The following is an 18,194-nucleotide window of genomic DNA, read 5'->3' as shown; positions in this document are numbered from 1 at the left end:
GGGCCGAGGGGCTTGGGGGTGCGCGCCCCCTAGCGGCCAGCCGCGGCGCTCGTCCACTGCCCTTGAGCGGCGGCGTAGTCCCGCCCCCAACCCCGCTGCGAGTGGCTGGCGGGCACCCGCGCCCTTTTCTGATTGGTCCCGGCCGCGCCCAGGAGGCTGCGCCGCGCCGCGCCCCGGGCTCAGGGCCGGTTCTGGGTGGCGCGGGCCGGCTGTCATGGAGGAGCTGGACGGGGCGCGGAGGGCGGCGGCGGCGGGCGCTTCCCTGTGAGGCCGGCTGCGGCGGGTAGGGGGCCGGTAGCGCCCCGGGAAGGTAACCCGCAGCCCGATGGCCCTTTCTGGCCGGCTTCGGGCCGCGAGGGAGCCGGGAGCGGGTCTGGGGCCCTGAGGGGGAGGGAGGGAGAGAGGGGGAGGGGGCTCGGGCTCGCTTTGAGGAGGAGCGGCGCGGCTCTGGGCGGGCGAAAGGTGGTCGTGAGGGAAAGGGCAGGCTCAGGCTCCCCTTACTGCCTGAGACTCGGCCAAAACGCGGCGGCCGGGGCGTGCGTCGCCTTCCCTGCCTGGCTGTCCCCCGTGGGGTGCGTGTCTGCGGGTCTCCGTGGGGGAGCGGGTTGGGTGGGCTCTGCCCTTTAGGCTACGCCTCAAAACAAGTCGGGGGTACGGCTCCTAACAGCGCTGTGAGGGAGAAGAGGATTTTTTTTTTTTCTGCGGGTGGTATGGATGACACGCTGGTAGGAACAGCCCCCTCCCGCCTTTCCTCAGGGAGCACGGCGCAGCCCGGGGGGGTCCCAAGGGAGGCAGCTGGAGGCCGGTGCGAGTTGTTTGGGTGCAGCTGTAGGAAAATACTATTTCGGTTACTTGTTTGTGAAGTAGGAGGTGAAAACATCTCGAATGCTTTCTCTTCCAGATTTATAACAACACTGCCTGTGCTTTGTCAGGACCCTGTTCAGAGTCTCCATGTTGTCCCATCTAGACGAAACTGATCTGAGAAGAAGCTGGGGACATTCTGTTAGGGCTGCGTGTTTCCAATAAGCTTTTGACTCTGAAAAAGGCAGACGCGTATTCTTCAAGAAGCAGAGAGGTACAGACTAAATGGATCTAAAGACAGCCGTGTTCAACGCAGCTCGTGATGGCAAGCTGCGGCTCCTTTCCAAGTTATTGGCAAGCAAAACCAGAGAAGAGGTAGCCCTACTGATGTCAGAGAAGACCAATGGTGCCACACCACTTCTGATGGCAGCCCGTTACGGTCACCTTGAGATGGTGGAATACTTGTTGGACCATTGCTCTGCATCGATAGAAGTTGGTGGTTCGGTGAATTTTGATGGTGAGACCATTGAGGGGGCTCCACCGTTATGGGCAGCATCGGCAGCTGGCCACTTAAAGGTGGTTCAGTGTCTGCTAGATCACGGTGCATCTGTCAACAATACAACTCTGACAAATTCAACGCCGCTCAGAGCTGCCTGTTTTGATGGTCACCTAGAAATAGTAAAATATCTTGTGGAGCACAAAGCAGACCTGGAAGTATCAAACCGTCATGGGCATACATGCTTGATGATCTCGTGTTACAAAGGCCACAAAGAAATTGCTCAGTATTTACTTGAAAAAGGAGCTGATGTGAACAGAAAAAGCGTTAAGGGTAAGTTAATTTTTTCACTTTCCTGATGGTAAATAGGGGTAAAGTTATTCATTTACCCTTCTTTAGGAGGCTAACATCCAAAAATATTCTTCTAGTCTCATAAAGTGGATGAGTGAGAGGTAAAGTGTATTTAAGTATTTTTTTTCTATTTTTTAAAGACAGGTTGTATAATTTAATTCTAAATTTGTATATTTTAATCTTAAACCTCTAATTCTTAAAAAGACTTAGTCATATGAAATGTTACATTTATGCATGTGCAAAAAGCTAACAAACTTGCCGAGAACTCCTCTTTGTAGTAGGTTGGTGTAGCAACTTATTGAAATATATAAGCGTATATTCTTGGGTTTTGTACTGTTGTTTCTTAACAAACCAAATATGCTTTACATAAAACGGACCTGTGCCAATAAGGCTAGTACAAGGGAAGATGCATAAAGGAAAAAAATTATTTTCTGCTTTGGAAATGAGTAATGACTTTGCGCTTCACTCCTCTCTCCCTCCAAATTCTTGAATAATTTTGGACCCTTTTTCAGTGTTAGTAAACAAAGACATATATTAGGATTAAAGAAGGGAAGCTGCAGGTGCCTCTGATTCCAACAGAAGGACTTCCAGTGGTGCACAGATCACAACGGACATCTCTTTGTCCCTGTTTATGACTACCCTGGTGGTGTTATTCAAAGTGAAGACTTCCGTTGTTTTTGCTGTGATTGTAATTGTGTGGACCTGTTGGTTTAACCATTGGGTTTTTTATTACATCTCAAATCTTGTGTGTGAGGGTGGTATTTGCCTGGAAAGCATATCAGTTATTGCAGGTTGTGGTTAATTTTTAGCTCACTGAGTCAGGATTGTGTTTCAGCAGCTTATTTTATATATATATATATATATATATATATAACTAATCTACTAACAAACCTTTTTGCAGCGTAATGCTTCCACTGGCTGTTTCAGGCTAATTACATTTGTAACAGTATGCTATACCTTACAGTTAGTTCTGTGAAAGTATACTTTGTATCTAGATTATTGTATGATACTGGGAAATGCCAAATATGAGAGTAATCTTTGGAAAAGCTGTTCACTTAAATATGCCTTTTTTCAGCAAATCCTGCAGATATGTGGGTTTAATGTAAAGAAAGCTAAACCACAGATTTGTCATAGCAGTGGGCAGAGCAAAATAAATCTTCCTTTGTAAGAATTTAAGGTTGCTTATGAATCATCATGGACTTGTGATAGGATAAAAATGTCATTTTTCTAGACAGCGTTCTTGGGATAACAAGCTAAATATAAAGTGTGTATTGTTTTTTAGTTTTAAGCCTATCCCTCTGTATGATAGGTATAAACAGAGCTGTGCTGTTAAATATCTGGTGTAATAGGGAAAAAGATCGATCTCTGCAGCTCTTTTCCTCCCTCGTGTTGGTGGAGTAGGCTTTACTTTACTGGTCCTTACTATTCACTTTACTAGTGCTTTAGTGCTATTTGACTTTGTTTAAATGACTGAGTGGCAGGCACACACTCCTGAGGATTTTCTCAATGCTCTCAGCTTCTTTATTATCTTAATTCCTTCCTCTGTCTGCTTCCTTTAGTTTCATTCTGACTGGCAACTAGGCACATGAGCAAAGGATCATAAAGTATAACTGATCCTGATTTAAATTAATTTTTTTTAAAAGCTGAATTGGATATGTTTTAGCTCATTAAAGTTAATTTTATACTTTTAAATCCTATGTGGACAAATGGATGTGTGTATGTAATAGATATCTATTGGACAAGTCTGTCCAACATGTTTTTGTATGTGGAAATCCCTTCTGATGATACAAGCATCTTAAAGCAGTCTGATCTCTGAAGTTATTAAATAAAAGCAATGAGGTAAAGGAAGACAGAAAGAAAGTACTATAAAGCCAGAAAGAGAAAGTCAGCTGTGGAAAGGCAGAACAACTGAGCAAAACTGGTAGCCTTAAGTATTGCAACAGTTCAGGTATTGCAGTGGCTGAGGCTCAACATCTAACCTTCTGGAATTTGTTGTGCAAGAATGTTCAATACTTGTTAATTTCAAAATTAGTATTTCCAACAGGATTCATTCTACACTGTCATGTTACACTGGTCAGTCTCTGTGTGTTATTTTCAGTTTCTACTTCTCCCTGCTGTGTACTAAGCAGTTGACAGTGTGTCTGCACTTGTAGCAGGAAGATACAGAGAACTTGAGTGTGCTGCTCTTGAGTAGTAAAAGTTGTTGCTGTCCTTGTATCTGAATTCTTTTTAGATAGGCCCCCGCCTGGGACATGTATGGAGAAACCTGCTATTCTGTGAAAGATGTAAAAGCTACTGTAAATTTTGCTGCATTTAACATTACTGCACTCCTTATAAGAACAAAACTATGTAACTTCAGTAGAGGTGCTACTGTGGGAGATTACGACAGGTTGTTTTCCAGATATTATTCTTAAAACCAAAGGGAGAGGGGATAGAATGACTTGAACTATTCCTTGTGTTTTTCCACTGGATTTTCATATTGAAAGGTAGAACTTTATTCACATTTCGAAACCCAGGAAAATCTAGAGCTGGGGAAGATAGGGAAATGTTTTGAAGTGCTGACAGTTCCAGGGAAAAATCCAAACACCTTGAGATGAGAAAACAGGTAAGTTTGCAGGTGTCTAAAAGTCTGAGTGACAACTGAGGCAGAGTGTAAAAGAGCACGTAAAAACATGCGGTGAAATCCTGCTTCTAAAATATAGGCAGAATCCCACAACTGTGTTTTTGACTACAGAAATTCAGAGTTTCTTGAAAGACGGTTGTGGAAGTGCAAAAGTACAGCTAGGAAAATATTAAGATGTTCATAAAAACTTCAGAATCTGAGTCAGATAGGATGCTGCACCAAGGTAGAGTATGGGTCTGGCACTGTCTCACAGGAGATGGTGGTGAAGAAGGAGCTAACAAGATGTTTGGGGTAGGTAAGTGCTATATTGTGAAAGATGGCCAGTGGTTCTGAATTTAAAGTACAAGCCTTCAGTTGTCTTTGTTCCTGCTGTTTTGCAGATCTGAACTTTCATTTTCCCAGCTTCTGTGAAGCACATAGGCAAAAGAAATGTAAGCAAAGGGTTTTTTTAAAAAATGTTTTAGGTTACATGAACAGTGTTAGTGCAGGGGAAAAACTGATGCTTATGGTAAGAAGGGTAGAATTTTTTTCTCTTAGAATTGTGGAAAACAGTGATATATTACTTCTGATTTAAGAAGCTGCAGATTGAAAATTACAAACCTTAATAAGCTTCACTGGTATATTATATCTCAAATGGCAAGCTAAGAAGTTGAAGTTAAAACTTAAAAATCTTAAAGCTTTTATGCTACTCTTAAAAGGAGGAACAGTGTGGATAATGCTAGAGTAGCAGAAACTTGACTTTTTTTCAGGAAGAGGCAGAAGCCTAGAATTAAACCTCAGGTAGAGCACAGACCTACCTCTGTGCTGGATGAGGAGGATCTTCTGTGCGTCAGCTGGATGCAATTTTTTCTTCTGCTGCATTGCAAAGCCTGCCAGTTAGATCTGTTGTTAGAGTGGTGCTCCCTTACCATGTTCAGAATAGACCTCTGATTCCCGAATACAGTGTTTCACAGATGTGTTTCTGTGCACAGTTTTGATTTGGCTATTGTGGGTAGGGGGGGAAATTCTTACTCTTGTAATTCAAGTGGTAGTGCTCTTTGGATATCAGATCACAAATCTGAGCTCTATTGGGCGTATATCTGAGGTTGTGTTTGTTGGATTTTCTATTTAAAATAAAATATTTCATATAATTGTCCCAATAAAATTATTTTGCATGCAGATCGTTTTAAAGGGATCTTATGCTTCTGTTCGAACTCCATACAGGACACTTAGGTCTTTCATTTTGAAAAATTGTAGTGCGTATTTTGATAACTCGTGTTACGCTTTATCCTCCTCCACCAGACTCCCCGCAATAGTGGAGATTTATTCCCTTCCTTTCTGCAATTCACAAGTTAAATTATAGATATAGCATGCAGGTGCTGATAGCCAGGGTGGTCTGAATATCATGGCGCAGGGAATAGGGACTCTTCCAGATTACCTACTTGAAAGGCAGAATTTTTTTTTTTTTTCTGAACATGGCTTCTAAGTCTTTCCATTGCTCAGCTGCTTGGTATGTGGTCTCTTTCTCTTCAAGGTGATATTTGTATTTTTAACTAGTGGTTTTCACTAATTCTGTCCGTCTTTTATAGTTAGCAGGCTCATCTGCTATCCAAAAGACTAATTTTTCTCCTTCTGAGTATTAGAAAATTTCATAAGAACTGCTGAACTAGGTTTCTTTAGGTGTCTCTTGAGATGTGCACAGGAATGTTTGATTGCAAGCCCTGATTCTTTGTCATTTGTGATCTTCCATACTACTCTAGCAGTTGGAGGGACTCATGTATTTTGAAACTGCAAAATAAAGCTGTGATTCAAAATCCTGTTGTGCTTAGATTCCACTGGCATAGTATTTTATTATAATAACTTAAAATAGTATTGAGGACTGGGCTTGTTGACTTCACTTCCTCATTTTGGAAAATACAGAAGCATATAGACCTCAGTCTCTATAGGTACCTCTACAGGTACTCTATCAAGGTTGTACATAAAGTAGAACTACATCAAGGGCTAGTGCTGTGTCAGTAGTGTAATTTATGTGGGTTACTGGGAAGTGTAACACTCAAACCTGCTGGTAAGGGAAAACAATCTTTTACAGACGTGGCAGACCCAGAAATAGGGGTGCTAGAGAGAATCACACTCTTTGCTCCATGATCAGTGTGGTTTAGTATGTGTTAAAAATAATTCATTTTCTCTTGCAGTAAACATTAAGGAGTCTGATGGGTTTGTTCTCTTCTGAGGTTTTCTGTCGTGTCTACTTGCTGAGATTCATTGTAGGGGAAGTGACAAAGTGGGGGTGACCCGAAGCAAAAAACCAAAACGAAGCTCTTCTTTTTTTTCTTTCTTTTTTTTTCCATGGTGTGAATAAGCACTTGCTCTAATAGTGTCCTGTGTCCTTTTTTTTTTTTTTTCCTTTTTGGTTTGATTTTTTTTTTCCCTTTTTTGGCTGGTATTACATGGCACAGTGCACTGCATTTTGTAGATATTTTGTGTGTGCCGCTATGTGGAAACTGAACTTGTGTCGGAATGTCTGCAAATAAAATAGGGAAGATACAGTTTAAAGGAGTAAATTCTTGAATTTCAACCTAAAAGGTGTTTATGTTGAAATTAAGTGGTTAACAGCATGCTTTGTATTAGTAATCTTATTCACAAGTTCTCATTAAGTACTTTGAGCAAGAGAGCAATTATTCTGTTACAGCATAGGGAAACTAGATTAAAATAACTTGTTGAGATTAGCCATTCTTTGCAATTTTTACTTCATTTCTTCTTAAAGGGAAGACATACCTTCAGTTTTCCTTTGTCATGCATACCCAGCGTAGGGATGTATAAGAGTTTTCTTGTGCACCGTCCATCCTTGCGTGTATGTAGCAATTCAATTTTTTTTTAAATCAGTAAAAGTCTCAGAAGACTTCATTACTTCAAGTGCTCTATTAAAAAAAAATCAATGTTACATTAACAACTGCATGTTATAAAAGTGATTGATTTCATCTGTAAGGCTGCAAAAATATATACATGTAGTTAATTTTACATACTGGTCAGTCATTTAAATTAAATCTTTTTTTTCTCTTACGTTTAAAGATACGAAATCAGATTGATACAAAACTTTAATATAAGTTTTACTATTCTAAATGTGATCAAGCATTTTGTAAGTATTAGGAAGTGGATGTACTGAATTGGTTGCAAACCAAGTCAAATCACTTTCTGTGTCATTGCTTCATTTTCTTTCATTCCCATGACACAAGCTACTAGTCTATTTTGGGAATCACTTGCTTCTGACATAGAAAGACATGGCCTCATTATGAATTTGAATGCCCACTCCCTGCTCCGTTAAGCTTTTGGTAACGCTGGATAGTTAGAGAATTAGTTCTGGGATATGTGAAGTGTTTGTGTAATGCTCATACTGCTTTCAACAGAGGACTGTAACAAAATAATAAAAGCTGTACTGTCAACTGACCATACCTTTTTCCTTACTTTGTTTTGCAAGATCTGGAAGGACTGGAGGTGGAATTATTCCATTTCTTTGTGGTTATTTTTAGTTAGAGGAAGTTATTAGGTAATGTTAACAGCAAAGTTTTATGCAGATAGAAATGGTTTGTAAGCAGTATTAGCAATACAGTATAGTGGCACTCACTTTTTAGCAGAGAAGTACCCAGACTACCAAAACATTTCCAGTCCCATTTTGTTTCTGTGCAAGAAAAATGAGCCTCTCATGTAGTTGTTGTAATATTAGCTATCTTCTATATTTGATTAAATTCCTACAGATCGCTTTGGATCTGGATTGAAATGATCATTCACATCTTTAAAAAATACTGTAATTTGTCCAGCATCTTTTTATGTGCCCCTTGGAAAACTGCTTATCAAAGGAATGACTTTCAAATTACTTTTACTTATTTTCAGCCTTTTTCCTTTTTAATGCAGCAGTAGATATAATATTGGTTTTTAGTTTGTTATTGAATAAATGATGTTACAAAAATTGAAATAACTGCTGAATTGTATTCATCCACTGTTTGTTCCTGTCACTGTAGACAATATAGTGTTTTTGAAATGGATGAGTTAATTCACAGAATTATTTGATTCTGTGATCGCAGTTAATTATTCAGCCTGTTTTAATTCCTGGCCAGTATGTGGAGACTTTGAATTAGATGTTGAGGCTACTGCCATGTTTTCTTTCAAATTCTCCCTCAAATTCAGCTCTTGATACTTGCTAGGTGTAGATGGCTGGTGATCTTGTTATTTCTTATGGTTGATGTTTATGGTTTTTTAAGTTGGAAGCTTTCAACTATCTGACTACCCATGCTCACTTTTAGTCTATGGAAGCTTGTTTCTTTATAATGTGCCCTTCCCACTGCTGTGCCTGTACCATCCAGTCAAATTTAAATGAGGTGCAGCCACTAAAAATTAGTGGTGAAGCCCTTCCTCTGTCAGTCTGTACATAGCTTAAAATACCTGTGGTTATTTTAATGCTAAGGGCTGCTAAATGTAAGTAGCTAAAAAATTACACTACTTCTAATAGGCTTTCAGTAATAGCTGGTTGAGCTTGAGTCAGTATTTGTAATACAAATAATTTTAATTTTTTTTTTTTAAATTAAGGATATCTAGTTGGGCAGAGTACTGAAATTCCTTGGAGTCTTAAGCATATTTCCACATGTTCTGCATAGCTGTCTTGTAAATTCATGACATACAGACAGGTGGATTGGATCTGAATTTACCCAGACAATGACCAAGTTTAATTTGTGTGGATTTTTTTCAGTATTAATGTGTCATAGCATATATGTTTTGAAATTCATAAAAGTGTCAAGAGTAGCATTATATGGCAATGGATCTACAATATGTAATATGGATAGCTGCCATTGAGCCTATTTTCAAAGCCAGCAAAATGTATATTAATAGTTGTGAAACAATAGTAAGAACTTGGGTGTTACTAATACTTTTTGGTTTATTTGTCCTTAATATGCTTTTATGATATGATTTTTTTCAATATCTTAAAAATAACTGACTTGAAGGTAGAAAATAGGTGCCAATTCCAATGTTTCAGAGCTCTGCTGTGAGGGATGGTATATGGACTTGAATACAATCTGAAATGGCTGTATTAACTGGTGGCTCAGCTGACACCCAGATGCATCTGCTTTTGCTTTCATCATTGAGTGCAGAAATGCAGCCAGTCTTTAGTTCTGGGTTGACTGCTGTAGTTATGTTTTAACTAGACTTTCTCCAGCATAGCAAGAAGACTTAAGAGTGTCTGTACATTGGTGAGTTTGTATATTTGTTTGCTTTTGACACTTTCCCATCTTAGGAATTTAGAAGTCTCGTGCTCCTCAGTATTAAGGTATTGATAGTTTTTGAGTCTGTGATATGTTCCAAGGACAGAGAGAATTATAGTTGATAAACTATGCATGCCAAATTCGCCAGATTTTTAATCCACCTAAATTTTCTTAAATCTGTCTTCCTGCAATTGGAAATTTTCTTGGTCTTGGTAGAGACTGTAGTGTGGCCAAACCTATAACTGACTTAATGCTCTCTGTTAGTGATAAAAATTGCCTAAGATATTAAAGATGAAAAATCACTTGCCATTGAGGAAACCAGATTTAGCTTTGTGAATCTTGATCTAACAGATCATTTCAGGTGCAACTTTATGTTAGTGTGTCTTCCTCAGTTTACCTGTTAATAAATGATAGTAGAATCACTGGCCGCTATTCTGAAATGTTTCAGGAAAGGAATATTTTGCAAGAAAAGTTCACTATCTGTTAATGAAACAATCTGGTATTTTCTGTGGGTTTGTTTTTTATTTTATTTTTAAAATGTTTAGAACTTGCACTTAAAATACTGTTTGGGGGGACAAAATATATGTTCATAGCTCTGCTATAATTGCAAAAACCTGTTAGAGTCATAAGCTTTTAAACATCACTTTTTGCAGATCTTTTGTATGAATTTGATTAGTATGTCAGCTGAATTTCGGTGTCTGCTGAGCCTAGATTGAGACTGAGTTTGTCCTGAATAACTGCCATTCCTCCCTACCGCTGCTGTTCTGATTGCTGGAATTGAGAACTACAAAGGGGCCTTGAAATGTGCTGTCAGTTGTTCTTCAGATGGTTCACAAACAGGTTTGAGAAAGAAGCAGCTGACCAAAATTTTCATGTAAACAGACCTTGAGTCTCTACATACTACCACTTCTGCATACCAAAACTTGCAAAAGCATTGGATGAACGTTTTCTTTTCTTGGTGGCTTGCCAACAGAAGATAAAAGCAAGCTACCATGTGATAACCTGCTCATTCAAAACACAGAATAGAGGTCCATCAGCATTGTGGATCTAAGGTATCTGGTTCTGCTGGTGACAAGTGGGTACTGAATTTATAGGACAGTCATGGTTTGACCAGATGTTTTTGAATTTTGCTTTTGTGTTTTTTCTCCAACTTTGTATCCTCTTACAGTCTCGTTAGAAAGAAGTGTGCTATGAAGTCACATATGTAAAAGCTAGAAGATGTCAAAATTATTTTTATAGACCTGCATTAGGTTATTATAATTGAAAATGGAACAAATTTTCTGTTTCTGAATTGTATTTAATAAGTATGAAACTTTTTTCCCTTAGATACATACAGATGTACTAACTTCAAATATTTTACTTTATGAATTTACCATATTTAAGACAGTGTAAACAATATGTTCTTGGCAGAAATAATGTATTAGTGGGAAGACTTTTCCTCCATTTTAATTTTAATTTATTTCTATGCGGTGTTCAGCTTTTAAGACAAATCCTAGGCATACTTTTGATTTGAGTTTTATTAGCTAAATACTTTAGTATAAGGAGTGAACTGCACATGCCACAGATGAGAGCCTGGGAAAAAAACCTAATGCGTGTGAAGATAAATAGAAGCTGTTTAGATCAGTAGACTATGTATTTACAAATACACACTTATCCCAAACATCAGCTGAAGATTTCAAGACTACTGCTTTGTTTCCTAACCCACCATAATGCTGTCTGAGAGACTGCATAAGAGACTTTGTTATGTTTGGAGGGGACTGGTGTCTCCTTCTTTTTCCTTCTCCTCCAGTAAAATGCTTATATTTGAAGTTAAGCAAAATTTTCATCTAGTTGAAGCCTAATCATTAAATATTTAGCTAAGGTGTCCAATGCTTACGTTCTAATTTTCTGTGAACAGGGTTTTCAAACAGGTGACACTAGTGCTTACTAGAAATGTCCCTACATGGTGTTAGAACCAGAGTGCCTTTAAATAAAAGACTGTGCAATGTCATGCTAATGAGAAATAATCTGCATGTAAATTATAAGACATTTACAAGATAGATGTCTGTGTTGTGTGTTGGAGGCATTTTTTTCTTCTTGGCTTTGGGAATCCTAACCAGAAGAACAGAGGGATTAATGTGGGACTTCAGGATAAAGACCTAAGAAAGCATTAAGAATAGTTAGTCTGCGCATGTACTTGGGCTTGACAAAATATCCAGCTCCCTCAGAATATACTGGCAGTCTCAAAGGCCCCGGCTGAGATGAAGGGCCTGTTGTGATGGATTGTATTTTCCATTGTGTGTAACTGTTGCCCCAAAACATGTAAATCAAAAGGGCTGGCAGACGGAGAGGGGAAGAGGTATAGTGCAGAGGCAAACAAAGCCCATGTTCAGTTAGCTCAGCTTTAATTTTCATACAGATCTCATTATTTTTTAATCATTGCTGGAAATAGGAAGGGAAACTTGACAAGGGAAGAAGGGAAAAGTGTAACAGCATGGAGATAGCAAGCTTAAGTCTGTTTCATACTTGAAACCAGATACAAAATCCTGTATCGAATAGAATGTTTCCATTGGAAGGGACCTACAACAATCATCTAGGCTAACCGTCTGACTACTTCAGGGCTGACCAAAAGTTAAATCAAATTAAGGGCATTATCCAAATGCCTCTTAAACACTGACAGGCTTGCGGCATCAACCACCTCTCTAGGAAGCCGGTTCCAGTGTTTGACCACCCTCTCTGTAAGGAGATGCTTCCTAATGTCAAGTGTAAACAGCTGACACAGGTTTGGGCCATTCCCACATGTCCTATGACTGGATACCAAGGAGAAGAGCTTGGCACCTCCCTCTCCACTTCCCCTCCTCAGGAGGCTGAAGAGAGCAATGAGGTTACCCCTCAGCCTCCTTTTCTCCCAGCAAACGCAGTGTCCGTAGCTGCCTCTCACAGGACATGCCTTCCAGCCCTGCCACCAGCTTTGTTGCTCTCCTCTGGACGCTTTCAGGAACCTTCCCATCCTTCTCAAAGTGTGGGGCTCAGAACTGCACACTCAAGGTGAGGCTGCCCCAACGCTAAATACAGAGGGATGATCACCTCTTTTGACCAGCTGGCTATGCTGTGTCTGATGCACCCCAGGATGCGGTTTGCCCTCTTAGCTGCCAAGACACACTGCTGACTCCTGTTTAGCTCGGTGCCAATCAGCAGTGCTGCTCTCCAGCTGTGCCTCTCCCAGTGTATAGCTGTTAGCCTTACTAAAATCCAGAAAAGCTGCATCCACCACCTGGCCTTCATCCACTAGGTGAGTGACTTTATCATAGGATATCAAATTAGTTAAACAGGACTTCCCCTTTGTGAACCCGTGTTGATTGTGCCTGATGACTGCACTGTTCTTGAAATGCCTTTCAGTAGTACCCTGTATAATCTCCTCCATAATTTTTCCAAGTACCAACATTAGACTATCAGGTCTGTAGTTTCCTGAGTCATCCCTCCTGCCTTTCTTGTTGATTGGAGTAACATTGCCTAGCTTCCAGTCAGCAGGGACCTCCCCAAGACCTTTGGTAGATGATGAAGAGGGATCCTGCCATAGCATCTGCTAGCTCTTTCAATACTCTGGGATGAATCCAGTCAGGCCCCATGGACTTGTGAACATTCAGCTGATACAGTTGGCCCCTTATAATTTCAGTGTCCACAAATGGAAGGTTACTGTTCCTGCATTCGTGGTCCTCTCACTCAGGGGACTGGGGAGTCCAAGGTCCATCAGTGTTATTAAAGACTGAGGGGGGGGGGGCGGGGAAAGCATTGAATGCTTCTACTTTTTCTTAATCCCTACTAGTAAGGTGACCATCTTCAACAAGTATTGGTCCAATGTTTTCTTTAGACTTCCTCTTGCTATTAAGGTACCTAAAAAAGCCCTTCTTGTTGTCTAACAAAACACTGGCCAGTTTCAGCTCTAATTGAGCTCTGTCCTTTTGTGTCTTCTCCTTGCATACACAAACCACAGCTCTGTAGTCTTCCTGCAAAGCCTGACCTTGCTTCCCAAGATCATACAATTTATTTTTCCTCCAGAAGAAGTTCCCCGTTCAGCCAAGCTGGTCTTATGCCCCGTTTGCTGGACTTTCAACACAATGCAATTGCCTATTCTTGTGCTTTTATGTAGTAGAGAATTCAATTTTAATTCTGGTTTTTTTTTTTTAATAATGAGACAAAAAGGTCCTTAAAGCCTGTTTAATTATTTCAGGCAATAATATCAAGCATTTTGATTTGTATAACTGCCTGGCAGCCTTCATATTTAATCAGATCTTGGATATTTTGACTTGTCATCTAAGTTTTTCATAGTCCGTAGATGTCAAAACAGCTATTTTTTTAGCTATTAATGTTTGGGGTTTTAAAACTATTTTTTAACTCATTTTTTTTAACCATTAGCATGGCAGGGTTTGGACTATAATGTGATTACAATTTGTGTAATTGTGTTTCTTCTCTTGCAGGAAACACTGCGTTGCATGACTGTGCAGAATCTGGGAGTTTGGAGATCATGAAGATGCTTCTCAAGTATTGCGCTAAAATGGAAAAGGATGGTTACGGAATGACTCCCCTTTTGTCAGCTAGTGTGACAGGCCACACAAATATTGTGGACTTTCTCACCCAGCATGTACAAACCAGTAAGGCTGAGCGCATAAATGCTCTGGAACTTCTAGGAGCAACATTCGTGGACAAAAAGAGAGATCTGCTTGGTGCTTTGAAATACTGGAAGCGAGCTATGGAAATGAGATACAGTGATAGGACTAATATCCTGAGCAAACCTGTGCCACAAACACTAATTATGGCATATGATTATGCTAAAGAGGTAAACAGTTCAGAAGAACTAGAAAATCTTATTGCAGACCCTGATGAAATGAGAATGCAAGCACTATTAATTAGAGAACGTATTCTTGGCCCTTCTCACCCAGATACGTCCTACTATATTAGATACAGAGGTGCTGTCTATGCAGACTCCGGAAACTTCAAGCGATGCATCAACTTGTGGAAATATGCTTTGGACATGCAGCAAAGCAATCTTGATCCACTGAGCCCTATGACAGCCAGCAGTTTGCTATCATTTGCTGAACTTTTCTCCTTCATGCTGCAGGATAGGGCAAAAGGCCTGCTAGGCACTACAGTCACATTTGATGATCTCATGGGTATACTGTGCAAAAGTGTTCTTGAAATAGAACGGGCCATGAAACAAACCCAGTGTCCTCCTGATCCAATACAGCTGAACAAAGCCCTTTCCATCATTTTACATCTAATTTGCTTGTTGGAGAAAGTACCTTGCAGCTCAGAACAGGAGCATTTTAAGAAACAAACTATTTACAAGTTTCTTAAGCTTCAGCCTAGAGGGAAAAATAACTTCAGTCCGCTTCACCTTGCAGTTGACAATAATACTACATGTGTGGGTCGCTACCCAGTTTGTAAATTCCCCTCTCTACAAGTCACTTCTATCCTGGTGGAATGTGGTGCTGATGTAAATGTCAGAGACTCTGATAACAACAGTCCATTACACATTGCTGCACTGAACAACCATCCAGACATCATGAATCTTCTTATCAAGTCAGGTTCACACTTTGATGCTACAAACTCGCATAAACAAACTGCTAGTGATTTGCTGGATGAGAAGGAAATAGCAAAAAATTTAATCCAGCCCATAAATCATACTACATTGCAGTGTCTTGCTGCTCGTGTAATAGTGAATCATAACATATACTACGCAGGGCACATCCCTGAAAAACTAGAGAACTTTGTTTTGCTCCATAGATGATAGTGTGGAGTCCCAGAGTACTGTTTCTGAGGCACGACTTGGTGACAATATTTTCCTTGAGCACTGTTGTGATACACCAGCGTTTCCTTAGCTTGCTCCATCTTGCTTTCATTGGCTAAAGCGTTGTTAGCATCAGATCTGCAGAGTTGGTTACCTAGTATTTAATATGAATATGCCATATAATATATTTTGTGGATTATTTAGAAATGTAATGCCATATTTAGACTCTTAAAATTGTCTGCCAAAGGCTTGTCTATTCTGGTCTTATTTGCTTGTTGGGTGTTTGGGACTGAGTTGAGTATTTTCCACTGATGTCTTTCTACTATAACTGTTATGTGGATTTTATACAGTTGAAAGGTCATCTTTTTTTGGTTTGGCTTGAGCATTTCTACTCTTACTCTGTTCTTTTTGTATGGACTCATTGCTGAACTGTAGAAGTTGTATGGACTTGTTAACATTTGCAACTACCATAAGTGCTTTTATCTTCTCTATGCACTGGCTTAAACATGACTGTTGTGTGTGAGCATATTTCTATGCAGCACTTGGCCAATTTCAACTTAAATGCCAATTTTCTTTTGCAGTTTGTTTGGAGCTCTTTTGAGAATGTTGTCTTCATAGCATGATGAATTTTGGAGTTACTAATCAGCTCTCCAAACTTGAGGTTGACTTGTTTTGACTCCTGTAGCTGAGGTTGCTTTCCTTTTGATCCTCTGGAAATTTGTTCCTAAATTTGGGAGAAGAAAATCTCACCTTTTTCCCATTGTAGTCCACTTGAACTTTAAATCTGAAAATCGTTTTTATTGCATCATGCAGTTAGGGGAAGAGTCCTTATTATGTACAAGTGACATCTTCTCCTTTGCACTAATGTCTTGCTTGTGCTGGTTATGTGACTAGATGTGAAGTTTGCTCAAAGTTTAACCTCAAACTTAATGATACACTTTAATGAGAAATAGATCAAATGTATGCTGTAGTTTAAAATTTACAAATCAACTTTAGCTACAAAAGAAACTGAAGCATGTTGGTGGCATGATGCTTATCAGTCCAGACCTAGACATCATCTAATATAACATAGTAAGTGGCTGTATGCCAGGGTTTTGGAAGTTCTATAGCAGTGTCCTTTTTTTTTTTTTTTTCATTTGAAGTATCTTTACAAATACTTGCATGGATTTTTCATCTCTGCTATGTGAGCTGTACTTAACAAAAAGCAGAAGTTCTGTTGTGTATATAGCTCCTACTTAAAAGTACCTATTTTTATAATATTTGCACAACAGCTTAGCTTTTACAACAGAAAGGGCTCTTTTGACTTGATAAGAAATCTATAAATGGAGATCATAAATGTGAGTGCGATTCAGGTAATTAATATAATTCAGCACTTTACTGTTGATTAATATTAGAATTTATTATGGCTCATTAGCCTTGCAAATGTCTTAAGGTGAAATTCATTTCTGTTGCATAGAATACAGTTTACTTTCAAGTTTAGTGGTCTAGCATATTGAATATTTTTGACTTGATGTTCCATTTCAGTGGTGGCAGTAGGTGTACCTATGGAGTTCTTGCTCCAGAAATTCACCAAGTTGTTTTAGGCCTTTGTCAGTGATAGAGATATTTAGAAGCCAAATTCATTAGGTAAAGGTGAGCTTGTTTTAGGAGGGTCTTTTTTAGTATTTTATTTTAATTTTTATTTTTTAAGTTGATGCTGTAACATTTTTGTCATTTATCAATTAAGTTGAGAAAGAGTGTGTCTTGCGAGCATATAAGAATAGTTTGTCCTTGCTTTTGGGCTGTTTCAGTGTTCTGTTAGTGTACAGCATGGTGCCTACTAGCTTAGCCATTCTTGAAAAAATATGGGGATGTTTTTTTAAAAAGGTATGTTGAAAGCACTGCTGTTTGTGTATTATCACTTTCGAACTCTGTATTTTGAAGCAACTTTCACCTGTTTGTCCCATGCCACCTCTACATTGTATGGAATCAGGTGAATGAGGAAACCGTGTTAGTTTCTCTTGCAAATACACAGGAGTAAATTTCTGTTCAGTTGGCTGAATTTCTCTGGTTTGTAAAGATTAAAACACATGCCACCCAAGTTGTCATTTCTGAGAAAATGTAGTTTATTTTTTGAATTTTTTTATAGTTATTTTAATTATTTTCTACTACTCTGAAAGTGGGGATAATTAACCAATCACACCACACTAGAAATGTACCTTCTACTTCAAGTCATAAAAATAACACTTTTTCTATAGGTCAGAGAGAGATTTTTAGATTTTTAGAGTTTTATAGTCTGGAATCTGTACTGCTCTTTAGTGGTTTTAGTTTACATTCCTGTCTTTATAAATGTCAAATATCCTGTTTAAAAATAGTTGGATGTTATTAGGCCAGAAATATAATCCAGAAATTGTTAATTGTTAGCAAATTTTTGAATGGAAACCATTCTCAAAAGAGAAAGCATATCACTATTAAATAAATGTAAATCTAGTGAAAATTGGTACAAGGAAGGCTTATTCTGTTAACTACTCTTTAAAAACAAGCCAATTTAATAGGGCATACTGATTTATTGTATGTAGTTCTGTCTCAATATCTACCAATGTGCATCAGTCCTAAAAACCGTCACCTCCATGCAGAATTTAATTTTTCATGGTGATGAGGCTGCCTGCTGACCTCTTACCTTGCCGGATACTTAAACTTAGGTGTCCAGGTGGACGAGTTTGTGCATTTAATACCACTTTCTATTTGGCCCTGTATGTTTACATTACTGAGAGCCTGTGCTGGGTAATGTGTTAGAGATTATTTCAGGATTTGCTCATTGGGAGGGAGGGTTGGGACAGCAGGCCCTGTCTGAGATGCATGTGCCACTAAGGCCAGTTGTAATGGGTAGTAGCAGTTTTGCCCCTGATTGAAACCAGTTTTGCCTGCACTTCAGTATAAGTACTG

At 39.2% G+C, this 18,194-nt stretch overlaps 1 protein-coding gene across 1 annotated transcript; it reads left to right on the top strand.

Moving 5' to 3' along the window:
* Window positions 1-241: 241 nt before the first annotated feature.
* FEM1C (fem-1 homolog C) lies at window positions 242-17,356 on the top strand. Its single transcript, XM_086770682.1, has 3 exons — window positions 242-310; window positions 902-1,630; window positions 13,960-17,356. The coding sequence occupies exons 2-3, from the start codon at window positions 1,087-1,089 to the stop codon at window positions 15,267-15,269; spliced, it is 1,854 nt and encodes a 617-aa protein (XP_086626808.1). The 5' UTR covers window positions 242-310; window positions 902-1,086; the 3' UTR covers window positions 15,270-17,356.
* The last annotated feature ends 838 nt before the right edge of the window (window positions 17,357-18,194 follow it).

This window comes from Chlamydotis macqueenii, chromosome Z (genome assembly GCF_036417535.1).
Source record: "Chlamydotis macqueenii isolate bChlMac1 chromosome Z, bChlMac1.mat, whole genome shotgun sequence".
Classification (NCBI taxonomy): Eukaryota; Metazoa; Chordata; class Aves; order Otidiformes; family Otididae; genus Chlamydotis; species Chlamydotis macqueenii.
Note: the sequence above shows the minus strand (reverse complement) of the source record. Positions and strands in the feature narration are given on the sequence as shown.